The sequence below is a fragment of the Leguminivora glycinivorella genome, chromosome 3 (assembly GCF_023078275.1).
Source record: "Leguminivora glycinivorella isolate SPB_JAAS2020 chromosome 3, LegGlyc_1.1, whole genome shotgun sequence".
Lineage (NCBI taxonomy): Eukaryota > Metazoa > Arthropoda > Insecta > Lepidoptera > Tortricidae > Leguminivora > Leguminivora glycinivorella.
In genome coordinates, this window is record NC_062973.1 from 13,947,885 (window position 1) to 13,972,692 (window position 24,808).

General features: G+C 36.7%; 2 protein-coding genes across 2 annotated transcripts in view; one reads left to right on the top strand and one right to left on the bottom strand.

Moving 5' to 3' along the window:
- The window catches only part of LOC125224624 (leucine-rich melanocyte differentiation-associated protein-like), an 87,873-nt gene that overhangs the window by 29,976 nt on the left and 33,089 nt on the right, over nucleotides 1-24,808 (bottom strand). The gene's annotated exons all lie outside the window — the stretch shown is intronic.
- On the top strand, nucleotides 17,090-23,634 carry LOC125224625. Its single transcript, XM_048128050.1, has 2 exons — nucleotides 17,090-17,845; nucleotides 23,312-23,634. The coding sequence occupies exons 1-2, from the start codon at nucleotides 17,578-17,580 to the stop codon at nucleotides 23,458-23,460; spliced, it is 417 nt and encodes a 138-aa protein (XP_047984007.1). The 5' UTR covers nucleotides 17,090-17,577; the 3' UTR covers nucleotides 23,461-23,634.

A 24,808-nucleotide genomic window follows, 5' to 3' on the forward strand; every position in this document is an offset into this window, starting at 1 on the left:
GACCTTCTCTTGTTTCGTAGAGCACTACTCTCTCAGATAGGTAGTGCTCCATGATTGTCCTCAGGTGGTGGTACCGAAGTGCCTCCTTGATTACGGTATATGAGAGGGTGCCGAAGGCGTTGGCGATGTCGAGTGATAACGCTACGACACCCTGCCCTCTCCCCGCTGCATCCACACTAAATTTCCTAAGAGAGGAAAGTGCGTCCATTGTGGACAGCCCCGCCCGGAACCCGAATCGCCTGTCACTGACGTCCGGGCCGGTGTTCTTAAGATGTTGGAGAATGCGGCCAGCAAGGATACGCTCCAACATCTTCCCTATTTCGTCAAGGAGCACTATTGGCCGATATCCGGAGGGACTGTCCGGCGGGCGGCTGTCTTTCCCGAGGAGGCACAACCTACTCTCTTTCCAGCTTCTCGGAAACAGGCCCTCCTTCAGGCAGTCATCAAAAAGTTCCCTAATTCGGTTTCCGAGATGCTTTAGCATGAGAGGTAGGACTTTTCCAGGTACCCCGTCAGGCCCAGGAGCTTTTTTACCTCCCCTCAGGCGGATGTCTACCCTCATCATCTCGTCGTCAGAGACCCCAGGGAGTCGCAGTTCTAACCTAACCTAACCCACTTTTCTCACAAAAGTTTGTTTCCGTGAGGGTCGCAGTTCTAACCTAACCTAACCAACTTTTCTCACAAAAGTTTGTTTCCGTGAGGGTCGCAGTTCTAACCTAACCTAACCCACTTTTCTTACAAAAGTTTGTTTCCGTGAGGGTCGCAGTTCTAACCTAACCTAACCCAATTTTCTAGCAAAAGTTTGTTTTCGTGACGGTGACCATTATTAAATTAGCTGAACGTGAATACTTAAAAAATAAGAGAAAAGGATGTATGTTCTTCGAATTAAATAATTTGCTATGAAGACGGGTAAATTGCTGCGCAATTAGTATTTTTGATAGAATTGTAGTATTTTTGTTCCTAAAGGAATTTAATTGTCTTGCATTAGAGGAAAAAAGTAATGTCGTGCTGATGTGTATTTTGGAATAATCTGCATTACTAGTTTTGTTAATCATTTAGTTTATTTGCAGTGAAGTAATTAATTTGATGTACAGAAGTATATTATTGATGACGATTAATTGATAGGCGATTATTTTTTTGCTGTGCGTTTAATAATATCCCTTAATTATATAGCTTATTAATGATGATATTGATAATTCAATGTATTTTTACACAATTTTTTTGACATTTAGAATTTATTCTAGAAGTTTTTATACTAGTATTTTTTTATACAATTTAGATTGATATCATTTTATTAAATCAATGTAGTTTTAAAACAATATTGTTTATTGCACCAATAAATTGCTCTGATATTTAGAATAAGATGAATATTGTACACTGTTGACAATTTAAAAGTGCTTATTGTAAGCCTATTTGAATAAAGAATATTTTGATTGATTGATTGATTGATTGATTGATACCAATGCTTTTCGCCGCTTCTATTCAAACTGTAGTGTTGGTTTTCTCTATATTTTTTATTGTTCTCGCACTGCCTGTTAACTTTTGTTTCTGTTCCGTTTTTCCAGCTACCCTAAGGTTGTCTGGAAGAGATCGCTTTTTAGCGATAAGACCGCCTGTTGTTACCTAGTTATACTCTCACTCAACATTCTGTATATTTATAACATGTAAAATGGTGCAATAAAGAATATTTACTTACTTACTTATATTCAAAGTCAAATTACTTTATCCACTAGTGGATAAAATGCGTTTTTACCCGCTGGTATTAAAGGAAAAAACGCGTGTTTCCAAGCTAGTGAGGGGGAAAAAAATTCTGCATCTGAAACACATTTAGTTTCAGATGTAGAAAAAACTGCCAGGTATCACAAATTAGTATAGAACTTGTACGAATTTCTATTTTTGAAATTATTACAGTTAACTAAAGTGAACTGTAATGAAATATTATAGTTGACTTGACTAGTGTCAAAGACTATCCAACACTGAAAAGTCAGCACTTATAGTTTAGTCTGTGGTGGTGTGGTGAATTGACAGATTAAAGTCGACGAGTAGAAAATGATTTGAAATATTGTAAGCTACAATAAAACACGATCTACTCGTATGAAGGATGTCAAAGGCAACTGTCAAAAACGGCGCCTTTAAGGTATAGGATATATAAGGTATAAGACACAGAACTAGATTTAGATAGAAGAAACGAGTTCATTTATTTGTATGGTTTATATGACATCTGTGGTATAAGATATAAGATATGTCGTACATAAAAATGCTACATACGTGTGCTAAGTCGGGGCATGTTCTAGGATTCGATGTCGATGAAATGTCTATTGTCGATATACCCTAAGAACAAATTAAATTATTTTCATAGAAAATATTTAAACTTGTATTTTTAAGTAGTAATAATACTATTATGTTATAAACATTAAATAAATGTCATATACAAAGAAAAAGTGACCAAGGCTTCCAGTGTTCCGAACTGGAATCGAACCAGCGTACTCCACTTACCGGGCCACGAGCCTTCGGGAATGTCATATACTTGGAAATTTCGAACCTTGCCTTCGTGTACCGATGGCCGAGTGGTTCAGGCATTCGCCCGGTAAGCGGAGTACGCTGGTTCGATTCCAGCTCGGAACACTGGAGGCCTTGGTCACTTTTTCTTTGTATATGACATTTATTTAATGCCCTTTAAATTTAAATTTATACATTTTTTTTAAATATTACGTCCGCCTGATGAAAAGCGGTCACCGTAACCTATGGACGCGTGCAACTCAAGGAGTGTCACATGCGCGTTACCAAGTTTAAAAGCGATGAATACTTCAGTATTCGTGGCTGAGTTAGCAGTCCACGTGTATGTTTTGAAGTATTCTAAGACATACAATATGTACGGCCTGTGAGAATTCAAAAGCGTTTCCGGGTGAGTGAGGACCATAGAGGAATAAGTTAGGGAAGAGGTGTAACTCCAGCATACATCAGTAATGCAAGTTATTTGTAGTGACATCTATCGTCAATCACGCATCAAATAGCGTAAATTATCAGTACCACTATTCGACACTAGGTGCCAACAGAGTTGCGTCTGCCAAAAATGTAATATTAAAACAGTTTACAACTTATACCTCTATTAAAAGCAGAAGGAACTGAAAACAGAGTACTGATTAATACTATTGTAATATTAGCTAAAAATTGTTAAGCATCACACTTTTTACAACTAGGGAACAAATCAAATTATTTTATTGAATTTTTTTTATTTATTTGTTCTTTTTCCAAGTAGTCACACTACTATATATAAATTATAAATTGAAATAGATATCATACACTAAAGAAAAAACGGCAAGGCCCACTGGTGCCAAAAATGTAATATTAAAACAGTTCACAACTTATACCTCTATTACAAGCAGAAGGAACTGAAAACAGAGTACTGATTAATACTATTGTAATATTAGCTAAAAATTGTTAAGCATCACACTTATTACAACTAGGGAACAAATCAAATTATTTTATTGAATTTTTTTTTATTTGTTCTTTTTCCAAGTAGTCACACTACTATATATAAATTATAAATTGAAATAGATATCATACACTAAAGAAAAAACGGCAAGGCCCACTGGTGGCCGAGCCGGGAAACGAACCCGGGTCTTCAGCTTACGCGGCTCACACTTTTTGTTCGTCGCGACATCTGTTGACAAGTGGCAGTACTGATAATTCACGCTAGTTGACGCGTGGATTACGCTAGGTGTCACTACAAATAACTTGCATTTACTGATGTATGGAGTTACAACTCTTCCTATACTAAACTTATTCCTCTATGCTGCGGACATAATTGTAATATTCAGTCAGTCAGTTCGGTTTCTTCGTAGGTGTCGAATGAGTTGCTATTCAGAAATTCTACCTACATATACATACATACATACATACATACAATCACGCCTGTATCCCATAAAGGGGTAGGCAGAACACATGAAACTAAAGCTTCAGTGCCACTCTTGGCAAATAAGGGGTTGAAAGAAAACGAAACTGGGTAAACTGGGTAAACTGTGGCTGTGGTGTGTGACCTACATATAATAATGTAAAGTAATTTAAGCTAGTAACAATCTAGCATCAGTACCATAGATGTCATATACACGGTGTTTCCGGTATCACTCAAAACCTCAGACACCCCAACTGATTTTTATTTTTTTAAACTCATCTAGAGTATTCATCTTTCAATCTGATCGTTACTTTTTTTTAAATTGAATTTTTAATTTTCTGTACAGCTCTACTTGACTTTTAGCTCTACACTCAATAAAATAATTGCTAACTACCATCATAAACCATAACACTATTTATTTGTGTACGTTACTGCAACGACATAAGGTTTACCAATAGACAGCTAAGATGTCACTGTAAAACACTTTAAAGCTTTGTCACAGTAAACTTCAAATTGGACAGGTAATCGCAGTAAGCAAATAAACTCAATATTCAAAATGACAAGGTTGTAATTAGGTACGAGTTCAGTTTGTTATGACTTATGATAAACATTAAGATTAAACTGACAAACAACGTCAAACTAGTAGCGGAAAAAATAATGGTCCAAGTAACCGGCCAGTATTAATACCCCTAAATACTGAAAAAAGGTAAACAACCTCTAGCAATGCGATATACACAATGTTGTATTACGAGTACAATAGAATGGGCACGTAAAAAATAATTAATAATACTAATTTAAATAAAAATATTACCCCCATCAAGATATAGCTCAATCGATTCTACTCTCGATTCTGAACAAACTGTTTTCAGGTTTTTAGTGTTAAGTGAAACACGGTGTATACCATAGACCAAGCAAACGTATCTACTTAGCGTTTCAAATGAACTCAGTGAAATCCACTGAGTTGTCCGTCTTTACTCGCAGCTTGCAGCTTTCGGGCGTCAATTTTTGTAAGTTGAAGTCAACCAAAACATAAAAAATGCCTCGTTACGTGATATTCAATTGCAACAACACAAAAATTATGAACAATCAAGAGCCTGAGACATATTTAAAATTACAGGCAAGAATCAACTTCAGTACAAAATTTGACACGCTCGGCCCCTATACAAATATATGAATTTGTTTCTTCTATCTAAATTAAGTTCTGTGATCAGTACAAAATGAGACTATCGCACCATCATCATTTCAGACATTAATCGTCCACCACAGAGGTTAGGTCTCCCTTGGTTTCTATACCTACTCAATATAATAATAAAATATACGTAATAAAGTCCCAAATACTTTAGGGAATACAGTACTTAAAACAAAATACTTAAATAGTAAATAATTAGTACTATATTCAACCGTTTTATCGCTGTTAGAAAGATTTTTGGCCTGATACTGCAATGAACAAAAAATATAGGTAATACCTATCAAATTTTCATATTAAATAAATACACATCTTCTTCGTTTTATATTTATATGCTTCAATGAATATATTTTTAATCTCCACTGGTTTAGCCCTAATACCCGGACGAATAGTTTCAGTATTTTAAAATGGAATTGAAAACTATTGAGCTCACTTGATTATTATTATTTATTTTATCGGAATTGCAGTTCATATTGCAAGATTAGAGGAAGGTTAAAAGTTAGGCCTTGGGCTGGTAACGGTGGAACAGAAAATGCAGTGTTTTACTTGTATAGGAACAGATATGTTACTAAATATTAGTTATGAGCATGACTGTGATACGCTCTAGTTATGAGTGACTTATTTCATAATTGAGAACTGTCAAAATACTTGCAATTTAACTTCATTTTGAAGTTCACGCGCGAAAACGCAAAATGTGCTAACCGCCTGAAATTCACAGTTTTTTTAAGTCGATTGTCGTCCCGCCTTTATCACACTTTTCGCACATGACCAATTATAAAGTTACCTATCTGTCGCGCTACCTGAATTTAACAATTCAATGCTAAATTTCGTCAAATCTTGGTTAATTTAGCAAGTGTCAGTTTATGAATGTATACAAATTAGTTCGATGCAAGAAAGACTAAAAATGGACAGGTATTAAGTCCATTAAGGGATAAGTCCGCCTACATTGTATATTACTGACTCTGTAACTGTGTTTCTTTTATGTACAATAAAGCTTACACATACATACATACATAAAAAATGCACAATATAAATTTAAAATGTTTCAAACATTATTAGATTCTAATCCAAACCATTGAGATGCTCTCTTAACTCTCAGTACCTGAACCTCGAGACAGCTCTATACTTCTGACTATAAGTAAAAAGTAAATATAACAAGAAGTGATTAGTAATGAGCAAGATTTTCTTATATTTATTTGTAAATTAAATATCTTTATTGTCTGAATAAAATATCATATTGAAATTTTCTGCGAAATAAGTAAACTTAATACAAGATTGTGATAGACTACCAGAGATGTTAAAAAATAGGTAGTGCAATGTATTTAAATACAAAATGCAAATACTTTGGTTTTTTACCTATTTCAAATAAAAATACAAAATAGTTTTACAAAAAGGTATTTGAAATACAAAATGCAAAATAGGTATTTTCAAAATACCTTTATTCAAATAAAATACTTTTTTGACATAAGGTAAAACTTTTATTTTAAAGATGTGTTTAAAACACAGAATCACCAGAGAGCCCAGAAACCTGGCTCTATAAAATTAACACGTTAAAAAGTGAAGCCAAAAATGGACTGTCTCCATGTCTTTTACCTTACCTAATATTATAAAAATCGAATGAAAGAGTTATATTGCAATATGTATGAAATATGAAAAAAAAAACCGAAAATAATAGTAATATTAATTAAGCATAATACATTACAGCTGTACTAAATAGAAATACTTACAGTCAGGTATACGAATTATATGGATTTTTCCCGATTTTTCGATGTTCAAGGTCAGGGTGCTTTGGGATCTTGCAACAAATCGCTTAGTATTCATTGAACCTTAATTATTATAGGAACCACTATGTTGGCAGCACTGAAAATAAGTGCGTTTTTGTAAAACATTAAATTAAGCGCTTTCTAACGTGTTGTCCCGGTCAGTACATAACTTAGACAGACAAAGAAACAATAGAATACGCGCTCGGTACCATCTATCTTACGTCAAAAAGTGACAAAAAGCATTTGGTATTTTGAAGTGGTAGAAAATGCAAAATACTTGTACTAAAAAGTATTTCAAATTAAATACAAAATAGTTTTAGATAAAAGTATTTAAAATACCAAATACAAAATAGGTATTTTGTATTTCTATTTGAAATGCTTTTATTTCAAATAGTTAACATCTCTGGTAGGTAGGTAGGTACTTACTTACCTTTTATGCCACATCTCATTAACTACTTATCTAAATTTAGAAAATTTTTAAAGAAGAATAAATTACAAATATCCCATTTCTGACTGTGTTATTTAAAGGTCATTTTACTTGAGCTGGAAATAAATATCTATAATATGAACCTTTTTTATTCAGGCTGCAGGGTTAGCACATGATTGCCGCGAGAGTATGTCGCCGCGAGATAGACTACCCGTCCTTATGTCATTAATACAGTTAGACGAAGACGTGTCATCTATCTCGCGGCGACATTACTCTCGCGGCAATCATGTGCTAGGCCTACTGGTATAAAAAAGTGTGATTTAAAGAGCATTTACACGTATTCGCATAGCAAACTGATCGTAGGAGACAGCTAAGCGGCTAAACGTTCTATCCCTTCCATATTGCGTCATGTGCTGCAAAACAGCTATTTTCTATGCCATGAAGCCAACTAATATCACGTCGTTGAGAGCTCTCTCGTGTGAAGCCTTGACACGGCTGTTAAGTTTAAATTTTATTACGCTTTGCTACGTGGGGCTTATCAATTTTCAATGCCGTTGCCGAGGTTTCTGTACCTATCAAATTAATCCAATCAGTCTAGCGGAAAACGCAAGAGCTGCAAGTAGGGTTGCGAAGTGGTCGGGATTAAGCGGGATTTCCCGTATTTTTTGCCAATCCTCCCGACTCCCGATAAATTTGAAATATTTACCGAAAAACAATAACACAACAACAAAAATAAACACGGACAAAATAGGTAGTACAAGATGATACAAGTGCGTAAAAAAGGAAGTTCGAAACGAGTGGCGATAACTCCCTTCGGTCGTGCTTTAAATCGACACGAGTTACGAATTACCTTTTTGCGCATGTATCGTACGACGTTTTTCAGTAGGAACATATACAGATGGCCCTCCAAAGTTTCGACCTGACAAGAAATGAACCACTTCTCGCACTAGTGCGTAAAAAAGCACTATCTGTACTGAAAATAACATTTTCAGTATAGATGGTGTTTTTTTTACGCACTAGTGCGAGAAGTGGTTCATTATATGTCAGGTCAGGTCGAAACTTCGGAGGGCCATCTGTACTGAAAAACGTCGTACGATACACGTGCGAAAAGGAAATTCGTAACTCGTGTCGATTTAAAACACTCCCTTCGGTCGTGTTTTAATTTATCGCCACTCGTTTCGAACTTCCTTTTTTACGCACTTGTATCGTAATGTACTATTACATATGGTAGGGGTAGGCTAAATATTTTATGTTATGTATTTTTTATATATTTTATGTAATATACATACATACATACATACATACATACAATCACGCCTGTATCCCATAAAGGGGTAGGCAGAGCACATGAAACTACTAAAGCTTCAGGGCCACTCTTGGCAAATAAGGGGTTAAAAGAAAACGAAACTGTGGCATTGCAGTGACAGGTTGCCAGCCTCTCGCCTACACCACAATTCAACCCATATCCCACAGTCGCCTTCTACGACACCCACGGGAAGAAAGGGGGTGGTGAAATTCTTAACCCGTCACCACACAGGTTTATGTAATATAGGTAACCAAAATACCATTTTTAAGCTCGGGTACACAGGATGGTACCCGAGCTTAAAAATGGTATATATAATTTGGTTTTCCCGACTATCCGAAATATTGACCTTTTGTCCTGACCTTGGGGTAATTCGATCTGGCAACCCTAACTGACAGCGAAACTCGTGTCCGAGGGATTACACTGTACATATATAAGAACCCAGACTTATATATTAGATAGTTTAAGAAGATTGTCAATTCAGAGCGTTTTAGCAAGTTTGGAGGTTGGAAGCGGATTTGTAGATTATCTGGGTTTGTCTCATTAGGACCTTGTTAAGAAGCACAGATAATATTTATCTACGTCCAATGTCAAACTACATCCAAGTTTAATCCAAATGGGACAGTCAGGAAAAATCTGGAACTGCTAATATAAGAGAGAACTACTACATATGGTACGTTTAATGTTTAAGGTCACGCTTAAAGAAAATACCTTTTCCCCTCACTAGCTCGGAAACACGTGTTTTGTCCTCCAATACCAGCGGGTAAAAACGCATTTTATCCACTAGTGGGTAAAGTAATTTGACCTTTAATAAAGTCAAATTAACTGCTTTAAAATTGATAAAAGTAGGTGAATCTAGTAATAAAGATGATTTACCACCTGTGGAACTACTGGAAGCAGTGATAAACGCATTTTTTGCGTTGTAGTTTTCTCGCTATAATGAGGGGAAAAGTTTTGTGTTACACTCGGATGCAAATGTATTTTACTTCTCGTGTGTTAAAAAACTCGCAAGTTCAGGATTCTATTCTCGAACCACTCGCTTCGCTCGTGGTTCAACTATAGAATCCTTTCACTTGCTCGTTTTTCAATTCCACACTCGGCGTTAAAATACAACTTTGCCCCCTTGTATAACAAATAACTATTGTTGTCTACCTATTTATGTAATAAAAAAAGCACGTCCTATAATCTAGATTTATGTATTAACCGATTCAAATTTTAAGGCAGGTCGATAACCTGTGGCAAAAACAAAGTAGCTTATTACTTATTATTAATTACAGGGTTCCTTAACCCAAATATAGGTTATTATTTAGTCTTAGGTAATTATGTAGGACTTGATTTATTGTCATGGATTAATTTGGCTGGAGGTGAATGACTTTCTCCTGGCTGGCTGGTGCCTGAACTTTGAAAGGGTCTTCGGATTTTGGAGCGATATTACGGGAATAAGACTAGTCAGTATCCATTTTATCGTCGTTACGATTACGTCCGATTTCACCCTGCCCTACCCGAACACCGAATATCCTTTAGAAATTTTACGGGAACCCTCCCTCAAAACATAAATGTACCTATTACCTGGAATGTAATATCTATTATACGAGAAATATCTATATTTGGACAATTCAACCATTCGATATTATTTTCATACAGATAGCATAATTAGGTACCTACAAGAAACCAAATGAATGTTCAAATCATCAATATCTATCTTCGCCTGTCATTATAGAAATGACCATCTAGCTTTAGTGCAGGTTTAGCTAAATTCCAAATTAAGCTAAATCAGTAGTTTGCGGATCCTGTATTAAAAACTAAGTTTCAACTTTTATAAAGCCAGGCAGAGTTAGGTATTCAGGCGAATAGACGTGGTTTTACGATAGTTAGTAGTGTTAGTACCTACGTTTCAGTACCTACCCCTACTTAGTAATATAATAGATTTCGTTCCATAATGGAACTAGCTCGTAATGTTTGATCTTATTCAAAATGCATACTAGCATTAAACTCACGGCATTTTAATAAGGTAGGGCATGCTTATAATTGAGTTTGTGTTTGAATTAATAACTAATGTAATAACAAACACAACGAACTCCTTAGTTGAACATGTTTTCGTTAATTATTTTTGTGTTGGTAAATAATACAAGTGCGTAAAAAAGGAAATTCCTTTTCGCACGTGTATCGTACGACGTTTTTCAGTACAGATGAGCCTCCGAAGGGACATCTGTACTGAAAAACGTCGTAAGATACTCCCTTCGGTCGTGTTTTAATTTATTGCCACTCGTTTCGGATTTCCTTTTTTACGCACTTGTATCGTAATGTATTATTTTAAGGTGGGTCGTGTCCAGTCAACTTTAGGAACCACTGAATAGTCGGCATATTTACATAAATACATATATACTTATAGCTTGCAGTGGCAATGACCCTTCATAATATATGGACTTCTGTGCCCGTAGGTGCTTTTCGCTACGTAGGCGCCCATTTTCCCATATTATCAGCTACGCTCGTAGCACGTGCGTGCAGGCACTCAACTCAATGTGTTAACGGCGATAGCGTAGCGAATGAAGCTGGAAATAAATTATGGGACACGTCTGTGGACGCGCGTCCACTGCCGCGATCTAGATAATAAATATACCTACACTGAATTGTGCAAACTATCGGACGTAAGCCGTGGACATAGCCTTGAGCGTTCGGACGTCCGATAGAAATCTGGCGCCAGCAGGGACCGGAAAACCCCTTTTTAGGCTTAACTTCATCAATTTGCTTACCCAATCAATTTTCTTACTAAATAAAACGGTAAGCTTTTTTAAAGGTAACCTTTTAAAACGGTAAGCTTATTGAATCTGTTACTATGAGGTTACCATAACTACTAACTAAGTTAACTCCGAAACCCTATCGCGATAGGGTTTTTAAAACCTGTTTTCATTGAGTTATGGTAAGCTTTATCCGTTCCTTGTTGTCTTTCTACATTGAAACTGGTTTGCTATAGATAGAGCTTGTCTCAGACGCATGCACTCGAATTTGCGTAGTTATTACCATTTGACATGTACGTCATTTAGTTTCTGTATTTGATAGTACAATTATTGGGGATACCCCCATTTGTCAGAATTTCATTTGCCATAATTTTATTTGCCATCCTATTCAACAATCATAATATTGTTTCTCATAACATCTTATGCCATAATCATTGTTTACTATATTAATCTAGTGCCAGAAACTTTGTTTCCCATAAATTCAGTTTCCATAATGTCATTTGTCAGAATCATCGAAATCCGTAATTACCACATTCCATACCATCATTTGTCATACAAATTAGCGTCCAGAAAAGTCAATTTCCATAATGTGCTTTGGCAGAATCGAAAACTACTATAATAGGTACTAGAAGGACTAGAGAATGAAACTGCTATCAGAAAGTAGGATAGGTTAAGTTAGAACTGTGACCCCTGGAAAATTAAACTGCTATCAGAAAGTAGGTTAGGTTAGGTTAGAACTGTGAACCTCTGGAAAAGGAAACTGCTTGAAAAGTAGGTTAGGTTAGGTTAGAACTGTGACCCCCCGGAAAATGAAAATACTATCAGACAGTAGGTTAGGTTGGGTTAGAACTGCGACCCCTGGAAAATGAAACTGCTATCAGAAAGTAGGTTAGGTTAGGTTAGAACTGTGACCCCCTGGAGAATGAAACTGCTGGAAAAGTAGGTTAGGTTAGAACTGTGACCCCTGGAAAATGAAACTGCTATCAGAAAGTAGGTTAGGTTAGGTAATAATATGGGCAACAATTAATATGGCAATAATTGCTTATGGCGTTTGAATATTCTATGAAACCATATTATTGCACTTAATAATATGGCTAACAAATAGTATGGCATTGTATGATTATGGAAGGTAACATTCGGATAAACAACGAGTATGTCATATGATTTTTATGGTAAACAAATCATTCGGGCAAATGAAATTCAGGCAAGTTAGATTCGGGCAAATGAATATTATGTTAAATGACTGTCGGGCAAACAATAGACAACCCAATTATTGACCTACTCGTACTCATCAGTATATTATAAGGGAATAAAATGAAGTAGGTTTTTACAGCAAGCAAGGTTTTGTACCTACTTTTAGGGTTCCGTAGTCAACTAGGAACCCTTATAGTTTCGCCATGTCTGTCTGTCCGTCCGTCCGTCCGTCCGTCCGTCCGTCCGCGGATAATCTCAGTAACCGTTAGCACTAGACAGCTGAAATTTGGTACCAATATGTATATTAATCACGCCAACAAAGTTCAAAAATAAAAAATGGAAAAAAATGTTTTATTGGGGTACCCCCCCTACATGTAAAGTGGGGGCTGAATTTTTTTTTATTCCAACCCCAACGTATGATATGTTTTTAGATAGGTATTTAAAAATGAATAAGGGTTTACTAAGATCGTTTTTTGATAATATTAATATTTTTGGAAATAATCGCTTCTAAAGGAAAAAAATGCTTCCCCCCTCTAACTTTTGAACCATATGTTTAAAAAATATGAAAAAAATCACAAATGTAGAACTTTATAAAAACTTTCTAGGAAAATTGTTTTGAACTTGATAGGTTCAGTAGTTTTTGAGAAAAATACGGAAAACTACGGAACCCTACACTGAGCGTGGCCCGACACGCTCTTGGCCGGTTTTTTACTTTTAATTTTTATTTATTTTGAACTTCACTATCAGTCTCATAAAAATAACTATAACAATGCATGTGCTCAAAAAGTGCGTTTACAATGCATGTGCTCGAAAAGTACGTTTTTTACGAAGCAAAATCGTGCAGCAAGTAGTAGGTACTTTTAAAGTAGTACTTTTCCATACTAGTTCTTTTTACTTAAAATTTTGAACTTCACCATCACTCCCATAAAAATAGCTATAACAATGTATGTGCTCGAAAAGTGCGTTTTCTATAAAACAAAATCATGCGGAAAGTAGTACTTTTCCGCACTAGTGTTTTTTACATTCCAATTTTATTTAAATTTTGAAGGCCACCATCCGTCCCAGAAAAATCGTTCGGAAAGTTGTACATTTTCGCACTAGGGTTTTTTACTTTTTTTTTTTAAATTATGAACTTCGCTATCAGTCCCGTAAAAATAGCTATTATAATGTATGTGCTCGGAAAGTGCGATTTATATGTAGCAACATTGTGCGGAAAGTAGTACTTTTCCGCACTAGCGCTTTTTACTTTTCAAATGTTTTTAAATTTTGAACTTTACTATACGTCCCAGAAAAATCGTGTGGAAAGTAGTACTTTTTCAAACTAGTGCTTTTTACTTTAATTTTTTTTTTATTATGAACTTCGCTATGAGTCTCATAAAAATAGCTATTATAATGTATGTGTGCTCGAGAAGTGCGTTTCCTATGAAACAAAATCGTGCGGAAAGTAATACTTTTCCACACTAGTGCTTTTTACTTTTCTTTTTTTTTACATTTTGAACTTCACTATCCGTCCCCGGAAAATCGTGCGGAAAGTAGTACTTTTCCGCACTAGTGTTTTTTACTTTTAATTTTGAACTTCACTATCAGTCCCATAAAAATAGCTATTACAAAAGTGCGTTTTCTATAAAGTAAGATCGTGCGGAAAGTAGAGTACTTTTCGGCACTGGTACTTTTTACTTTTAATTTTTTATTTTATTTAGGACTTCACTATCAGTCCCATAAAAATAGCTATTACAATGTATGTGTTTGAAAAGTGCGTATTCTATGAAGCAAAATTGTGCGGATAGTAGTACCTACTTTTCCGCACTAGTCACTAGTGCTTTTTACTTTTAATTTTTTTTAAAATTTTGAACTTCACTGTCTATCCCAGAAAAATCGTGCGGAAAGTAGTACTTTTCCGTACTAGTGCTTTTTACTTTTTTTTAATTTGTTACTTCTCTATCAGTCCCATAAAAATAGCACTGTATGTGCTCGAAAAGTGCGTTTTCTATGAAGCAAAATCGTGCGGAAAGTACTTTTCCGCACTAGTGCTTTTTACTTTTCATTTTTCTTTAAATTTTGAACTTCACTATTAGTCCCATAAAAATAGCTATTAGAATGTATGTGCTCGAAAAGTGCGTTTTCTATGAAGCAAAATTGTGCGGAAAGAAGTAGGTACTTTTCCACAATATTCACTGGTGCTTTTAACATTTTTTTTTATTTTGCTTTTAACTTTAACTTAACTGATGACTGGGACTGATAGTGAAGTTAAACTTAACTTTAACTTCACTATCAGTCCCATAAAAATCGTGTGGAAAGTAATACTTTTCCGCACTAGTGCTTTTTAAAATTCAATTTTTTTATTTTATTTTGAACTTTACTATTATAAGTCCCATAAAACCAATGTCTTTCAAATTCGAAAATTGTACTAACATAACTTTTAATTTTAATAATTACTAAAGTATTTCGTCTTATTATGTTTTTTTATTTATGATGATTTCCGAAATTCCGACTCGTATCGGCTTATATGACACTCATCAGAAATCACCTACTTTCCGCACTTGTTGCATAAATAGCTATTTTGACATTTTTAACAAAGCCCAATTGAGAAGATGTTTTCAATTATCTAATCGTAAGATATCGATATAATTATTTGCTTTGTTCTTTTACAATATTTTTTTTAGTTAGTTCTTTACTAAAATTTGCTCTCGAGTATGAGCGTCTTTGGTGAGATGGTCCGACGGCCAAGCAAAAGGTTGATCTTTAAAAAGCTTGTTCGGAAACGCACAGGTAAGATAGATAAACAATAGAACGACCCGGCGCGCGCTACGAATGCATTCAATGTCAAAACACACTATGATAATTCAGGTCAGTTATGTTTTAAATTTTAGTGTAAGGTTTTAAAGTCCAATATTGTTTGAATCGACATAAAACTACGTTATTTGAATCGACATAAACTTGTTTAGAGACGATACGTATGAGCTTGTACTCGCTATGGTTATTCAATAATAAGTTGAATTTCAATGTGCGCAGAGATTAAAGTTGCTTAAACGGTTTAATAATTAAAATGATAGGGTAACCTTTAAGACTGGGTTTGGTTTTCGTTAGAGGTTATTTAAGTTAACTGTATCAGATAGGCTTACCCTATCAAACAGTCACCCTTACAAAAGGTTACCATTATGGTTGGGGTTTTTAAAACAACTTCTAAAATAAGCCTATGAAAAACCCCGGTTATGGTAAGCGGTTCCGGTCCCTGGCTGGATGTTTTAAGACTGTCACACACTTATCAATCGCGGTCGTCAGCAGCGTCCGTGTGACGCGACTCATCATTTGTTTCTAGCTTGAGTCTTGCTTCCAACACGAGTTTATGCCAGGATACCGTAAAGTTTAGTGTCTTCGCCTGCGCTACCTAACATCGCCGAGTTAGACATAAGTTGTCATAAATTAAATCATAAATCATAAAATCAAATCATAAATTTTATTGACTAGTATTTGAGTCACAGAAAAGTTTATTCTAAGCGGTAAAGCATGCCATAGGCGAAGTTAGGGAAACCACCCAATCTTCGCCTATCACCTTTAAGCCCGTTTATTACCAAGTTAATAAATGAAATTTGAACCTTTTGAGGACTATACTGAAGGTTCAGAGTACTAAATGGAGTTTTTTTGCCAGAACGGACTAAAATGTCTCCAAACTTGGGTGATTTTTTAGTAAAGGTGTCAAAACCCAGGCGAAGATACGAAAGTTTACGTACTAAAAATTTAATAAAAATTCAACCGAATACAAACAAAGCGAATATGCCGCATACCGATACTATGATACATATACCAATTACATTAATTACATATAGGTGGTACGCGAAAATTGCTAAGGAACTTTATAATTACTCGTTAATTAGACTTGACGCGGAGAAAGTTTGTTACGTTATGAATTGTTTACGCCTTAATCTGATTTTAATTAGGTAACAGTTTACTATGTTGCTTACAATAATGTTTACAACCGCCTTCTTGTACAAAAGATTGAAGAAGAAGATTTGAAAAAGTTGTGAAGATGAAGGACAAAAATTTCCAAAAAAATATAATATAAATTTTTTATCACTAAGGTACAATATAACAGCAATTTATGCAAATGTTGCAGATTACTTGAGTATCAAAATTACTTCGATATTAAGTCGCTTTTCGGGGATATCCTCACTTCTTATTTTCAAGAAATATTTTAGTTCATTAAACACCCGTTGACCACGAACGCTGTAAAGTGTTCGAAACGTCGGGATGAATTGTAAATTCATTATACGCGATTTAATCCGTTTCCATAGTTTTATTTTATGAGGAACTATTTCTCAATTTCAAAAAGTATATTGATAAATATCTCATAAGATTTTAGGTTTACACGTATAATACTTAACTATTTAATACTAGTTTTAAAACATAATACTAATAAAAAAAAACCTTAACAATAAAAAACCTTAACAAACTACCTAAATTAGTCAAACAACCCACCCCGCATCGTTCCCGACGCAAAAGTGCCCATCACACTTGCCGCGTTTCCACGCTGAACCGCGATGGACAACCTCTGCGCCAAGAACGACCCGGAGCGTCAGCAGCTCCTCCTGCCGTCCGCACGGTGCGAGCGAGGTGCGAGGCGGCAAACGTGCTAACGCAGGTGGCGTCCCATAAAAGGCACTTACCCCTCTCCCATGGCACCAGAGTCAACCCATCCGGCCTCTTACCGTCCGACCGGCTAAGTCCAGGTGGCTCCAGCACACACGGAACGTTGGCCGACACCAGTGCTCTACGAATGATATCGTTCAAGGCGTGGTGCCGTGGGAACCTCCCTGCGCACCTGCGACAACTTAAAGCATGGTGCCCGTTGCTCTCCACCATCGAGCCGCAAATGCATTGATGTGGTTGACAAACATCGCAGCCGAGACGAAGAGCAACGGCCACCCGCAACGAGTCATTGTCGAGGAGGGTGCCAAAGTTCGGGGAGGGAAGGGCGTGTAACCAGGCCCCAGATTCCGGTGCCGAAGCCGCCACCAGTCTAGCCCTATCCGCACCAGAAGCGTTGTTCAAGAGACTGGCAAAAAGACGTTTAATGCCTACCTCGTCCCACAAACGCTGCAGAAACGGCTTTTCAGGCACCTGCGCACCCGGGTTGAGAGCCTCCCAGACCGACAAGGCATTGGAAGCGAAAGGTATTATGACCTGGTCACGATTCAAAGATAAAATCCTAGTGACAAGGTCCACCACTCCCGCCGCCGACGCCAGGAAGGCCGGAAGACACACATCACGTACGCGCCGTATTCCAATTCCACCGCTACGTACTGGTAACGAAGCCAAATCCCACTGTTCTGGACCCAAACATGTTAAGGACGTAAATTAAACACCAAGTTCGAGCTCAGACTGCCTGAAGGTTTATTCGCTTACCCACATGCATAATACACAAATCTCATATCTACCCACAACCTCCTTTTTAATACAATTTAATTATATACTACACATCCTCTTATAAACATTTTTTTTTTGCCGAATTGATGGTACATTGAATAAAATCATGAAAGTAGTTACAAGACTACACGTTAGGTACTTATGCAAAACAAGGACTCCTATAAGTTAAAGAATTATTTCAACATCTATTCTTTAGTAACAATAAAGAAAGATATGATAATAAACCTTAAAATGTATACATTTTAAATCATACCTACGTAGTACGTAGGTATGCAATCAAATAACCTAGGATTCATTAAATTATTACACACATTAAACTAATTATTATTCTACATTAGTTGTGTTTTAAACAATAGGTAGGTACATTATTTCAAATAAAATACAATATAAATCAGGTGATAAAGATTGATCCCTTTTGTAATTACATAATTTCTATACTTACATATAATTACCTACTTGAATAGTACTTTCACTTTATCTGAAAGTTGAAAAGAAAAAGAAAAGAAAAAAAAAAAGAAAGTAAGTAAGTAATACAGACCGTAAAAATACTTTTTTTTTTTTTTTAATTTTATTTGACACATTTTAAATTTCATAGATGTATATAATATTTTATTTTATTTTTTTTATATTCGCTTTCATACCTACAATATAGGTATTATTTACAAAAATAAACATGCATTACAGACATATAATATCAAATACAACTAATAAAAAAAAGGCATTCAGAGCAATGGGCATTTCAATAATATCGCATGCGAATGACATTTTATTATAATAATTGATTACATAGTTTTTATTTTATAAGGTAAATAAGTCTCGTATAAAGACTATTAATACAAGCCATTGCACTGAACTGAACTAAGAATCACCTACGTAAGGAAACCTAAATTTATATATAACTAGGTATACATGTAATTACATTTTAATATTTTCTTTTATTTCCAATAGTTGACGAGTCGTCACTCTGCATGTTTAGCTAGTAGCCCCATCGATCAGGTGGTATGACCGTCCTGCCAGAACGAGTAATATAATGATTATTTTGTGCATTATTACAATTATTATCATTGGACACTGGGACCGGCCGCTGCGCAAGTGATGCACTCGCGGATGACGTCATCGCGGCGTTATCAGTTGGAATGTCTAAGTCGTCATAAGGCAGGAGGCACACAGGGCTTTCCGGTTCTGAATCAGGACGATTATCTGAATCACATATCAGATGCCGTCGGTTTCTGATTAGAATGCCTCCACCTATTATTTGTATAGCATACGACCGTATTCCACGAATCGATTGCACTATACCGTTGACCCACTTTTTATTTATCCTAACTTTTACCTTCTGACCTGGTACAAGAGGAGTTAAGTCGCGAGCACCCCTATCATAATAGTCCTTTTGTTTATTTTGTCGTAATTGAAGCTGAGATGTGACATTCTTCGGAACTTTTGGTTTAAGAAGCTTCGGTATGCATGGCACTATACTTCTCAACTTGCGGCTATTAAGTAATTCAGAAGGAGATGCGAGAGTACTGCTTATTGGGGTATTCAAATATTCCAATAAGGCTAATCTAAAGTCTGCGCCTTCGACTTGCGTTTTGTTTAAAATCTTTTTAATTGTCTGTATCGTTCGCTCCACTTGCCCGTTCGACTGGGAATAGTGGGGCGAAGAAGTAACATGCTGAAATTTCCACAACTGTGCAAATAACCTAAAGCTGTGGGAACTGAATTCAGGGCCATTATCAGACATAACAATATCTGGAATGCCTTGACGGCTAAAAATTATCTTCATTTGTTGAATCACACTATCAGATGTTAATGAATATAGTTCTACAACTTCTACATATTTGCTGTAATAGTCTACCACTATTAAATACTTTTTATTCTTCCAGTGAAAAATATCGGCACCAATTTTTGACCACGCCCTGCCAGGAACGTCGTGCGATATAAGTGTTTCCTTTCTATTCTCATTTCTAAATAACAAACAAGGTTGGCAATTGTTAATTAGGTCTTCTAACTGTGAATTTATATTCGGCCAAAACATTATTTCGCGAATCCTTAGTTTACATTTTTCAAGACCAAGGTGACCAATGTGCACCCGCCTTAACATCTCACTACGGATGTCGGAAGGAATAATTATCCTATCACCCTTCCAAAGCATACCGTAAGCCATAGTTAATTCATCCCGGTATCCCCAGTAGGCCCTAACCTCATCACACACTTCTTGTTTGTTTTGCGGCCATCCATACTTTATGTACTCTGCTAATAATTTTAGTTCATTATCCTCTTGTGTCAGCTTTTGAATTTGTAAGAAATGTGTGTCTACAAGCGGGTTACTAACTGCCACGGCGCACACCTGCGCCAGTGCATCTAGGTGATCACGCGGTTCTGTTATCGGCGCACTGACCGGTTCTACAGCGCGCGACAACGTATCGGCTATAAACAAATACTTGCCGGGCTTGTAAATCAATTTAAAGTTATAAGGCTGTAGCCGCAATAACATTCTCTGCAAACGTGCCGGAGCTGATGCTATTGGCTTGCTAATGATACTCACAAGTGGCTTATGGTCAGTTTCTATAGTGATGTCACTACGGCCATAAATATACGTATAAAACTTTTCGCACGCGTACACGCAAGCTAAAAGCTCCTTTTCAATTTGAGCATATGACTGCTCAGCTTTAGTCATAGAACGTGACGCGTAGCAAACAGGCAAATTATTTTGCATAAGGCAACATCCAAGTCCGTTTTTACAAGCATCTACTGAAATTACTACAGGAATATCCAAACTGTAATATTGCAAGATTGGAGCACTCAACAAGCATTCTTTAAGTCTAACGAAAGAGTTTTCATGTTCTTCTGTCCAGTGCCATTCGACTTCTTTCTTAAGAAGTTGTCTCAAAGCATGATTTCTATCTGACAAATTGGGTATAAAACTACCAACATAATTAATCATGCCCAGAAAACGCTCTAAGTCCTTCACGTTTAATGGGCGGGGCATGTTTCTTATCGCGGACGTATGCGCATCGTCAGGGTAAATGCCGCGAGGAGTGATCTTGTGACCTAAATATTTAATCTCCGATAATCCAATCTTACATTTATTTAAATTTAACTTCAAATTTATTTCCCTGCATCTATCTAGTACCATTTTCAATCTACGATCATGCTCCTCTTTAGTGCTAGCATAAATAAGTAAGTCGTCAACAAATAAGCACACCCCTGGAATGTCGTCAAAATGTTCATACATTTTTTTGTGAAAAACTTCCGATGCAGATGAAATTCCAAATGGAAGACGCAAGAATTTATATCTACCGAAACTGGTATTAAATGTACAAAGGTCTGTACTGTCAGCATGTAATTTAAGCTGCCAGAAACCCTGTTTCGCATCTAAAGTACTGAAATATTTGGATCCACCTAGGTTTGCTGTAATTTCGTCCAAAGTAGGCAGTTTAAAATGTTCACGCTTGATTGCTAAATTTAAATCACGTGGATCCAAACAAATCCTAATGTCCCCGTTAGCTTTTCTAGCAACCGTCATGCTGTTGACCCAGTCCGTTGGGCCCTCAACCTTCGCAATAATTCCATCTTTAACCATTTCCTCTAATTTACACTTTACTGACTCCTTTAAAGCAACCGGGAGCTTCCTAGGTGCATGTACCACCGGCCTGACATTCTCGTTAAGCTCGATTTTATAATGACCTGGCATGCAACCTACCCCCTCAAAAACGTCACTGTAGTCTGTAAAAATACTATGCTTCGAATTACATTCCGTATCACCTTTCACCTCCAGTACCAACTTTACTAAATTTAACTCACAACATGCGTCGCGACCTAAAACTGGTGATGAATTTACATCTGCAATAATAAAATCCACAATATAACTACGATTTTTGTGCTCCACCTTTAAATTTAACTGCCCTACAACTTTTATACCGGTACCACCGTAGGCAATTAATCGGACTGAAGACATTCCTAACTCTCGCTCGGATAAGCCTAACTCTCGCAAGCAAGTAAGTGGTATAATGTTCACGTCAGCCCCAGTGTCCAATTTAAACTTTAATGTACCATTATTAATCGCTAAATCAACAGACCAACTATTTTGAGAATCAGAGAGATAATATATTACTCGTACCTGATCATTTGACTCGTCCGCACAAATCTCGTAAACTGTACACATTCGGGAAAAGTGGTCAAGCCGGTTACAGTTCAAACACCTCTTTCCTGCAGCAGGGCATCTTGAGCTCCCATGTTCATAACCACACATTGAACACCACACACTATTCTCACTAGCACCACCACGACCGTGTTTGTGCGTCAGCTGATTTCGTTGCACCGATGGCTGCCATCGCTGCCCTGGCGCGGACACAAGTGGAGGACGAGCAGACGGCGCGCGAGCCCGCGACAGCTGGCTACGACCGCGGGGCCACCCGCGCGCTGTTCCTCGATGCGCAGACGCTCCTCGCCGAGCTACCCACATCACCCGATTCACATCACTCGTATCGATACCACCCTCACTAGGGGTTCCTTGAACTTCGTGGTTCCAAGAATAATTACGTTGTATGGCATAGGCATGATGCTCCACAGATTCTTTTTTTATAGCTCCGGCTTGCACCTTCGAAATTTGCGCCACATTACAAATATCTAATGATTTCTTCAATGTTAAATCCGGTTCCCGTAACAGTCTTTCCCGAATAGCGTGATCCTTTATTCCACAAATAAGTCTGTCCCGAATTAAAGTTTCCATTAAGTCTTGAAACTCACAAGAACTTGCCAACTTTTTTAATTCGAACGAATATTGTTCGATAGACTCGCCTTCCTTTTGATCGCGCGTAAAAAATCTGTGCCGCTCGATTGTGAGATTTTTTGAGGTAGGAAAAATGCATCAAACTTATCCAGTAATTGCGATGATGTCGTAATAGATGACTTGTCAAACTGCTCGTACACTTCTCGACACTGCTCGCCGATGATATGTAAAAGGATGCTTACTTGTACTTTCTTATCTTTTTTAGATAGTTCACACGCTTCATAGTAAATGAGAAATGAATTCTTCCACTTTTCCCACTCTTTTGATAAATTTCCCGTAGTTACATTTTCTAAACTATTAACGAACACAAATGGCGGCGGCGGTGGTAAAATCGACTCCATGATTAACGCCCGTGTAATTGTTTCCACAAAACGTCTAAAGATTGTGTTTTCTACAGCACGTACACAACAGGTTAACTACGTAAACCGTAAAACACACTCCGAACAGTGATAATAGAAGTAGATTCTTTTATTTCGGCTGCGCCATGTTAAGGACGTAAATTAAACACCAAGTTCGAGCTCAGACTGCCTGAAGGTTTATTCGCTTACCCACATGCATAATACACAAATCTCATATCTACCCACAAAACACACATTCAAAATACCTTCCGTTAACTCTTTCACCACAAAGTCAAAAGAATCCATGTGGCCGGGGTGCATCCAGACTGGGGAAGTGCGCAAAAAGTACGTCACCTTCGGCACGGCGAAACAGGATCTCAGCAAAGTAAGTGCGACGTGACCCGAGAGCTTTTTTAACTTCTCACCAGCAGACCTCAGAAGCTGCTCTCTTACTTCGAAGGCTTCAGGTATGGCTGCGGGAAAAATCGGAGAGCCCAAAAGATAAAAATTCCCTGAAGTTAACTCTGTGAGACCAGGGAGCAAGGTTTCAAACTTGGCGAAGGAAAGCTGTGAGTTAGCGCCACACGGACACACACAACGCACGCACAATATCTCATTACTCCTAAAGTACGAGGTATTACTGACACAAAATTGCCACATTTATGAGAACGAGTTTATCACATGTTACAAATAAGGGCTCCCAAATTGCTCCTAAATCAGTTCTTTAAGCGGTTTTTCATAAATGATCATCAGAAAAAAAAATTAATAAACAATATTCATTAAGTAATTGACCCTTAAGATAAGAAGATGCTCTATATAACTAGTGTAACTGATAGTAGTACAATTTCGTCCGTAGGTAAATATTGTCAATTTTACATTATTTCGACTTTTTTTGTCATAGCGCCCTTATAAACCTAGGCTTTTCCTTTACAGACATAGCAACAAGGACAAAAGGATTTTTACTATTACAAGGAATTTGCCTAATAATAACAATCTTGTTAATTGGCCAAAGGTGAAGGTTATTAGATGTTTCACAAAAATCTACATTGTTTGGAATAAGTTTGATGAAGCCTACAAGCGACTGAGGAACTTTAGTACAAGTCCCTAATAGGGGTTTTAGCCGAATACAGAATCGCCTCTTTAGGGCCGAATATTTAGCATAACATACTTGCCTTGTTTTGGAATTACATATATTATGAAACAAGATCGCTTTCAAAGTTCGCTAACATTCGTTTTTTGTAGCTGGATATAGTGAACGGAGTCAGAATCGGTAAAATCGAACCCAAGACAATATACTTAATATGAATTGTGACCAACAAATAGAACTTTTCCATAAGAATTTCCCAAGAAAATATAGCAATAAATACTAAGTTGTATCTATAGTCGGCAACGTGGCCGAATACCATTGCCAAATATTCGTTGCATCTCTAATAATAATTAATTACAAATCTCTAATATAATTTATTGGTACCGGACAACGGTACAGCTGAACAGCTGTTAGGTATATAACTTATATAAGTAAGTACAGCTTATGTTATTTATTGATGTAGGCAGATTTGGATGGTAATAGTCACCAGTTCTGTTCTAGGTCACAATAAACCTGGTTGTATTAGGGGTACCTAAATAATAATAGTAGATAGGTATATCTATACTTGCTTTTAACGCGACATTTAAATGAAATCACGTAGCGGAAGGTGAATAAAATCTTTAAGAATGTTGAAAGATTGAGACATTATTGAGCTTTTCTG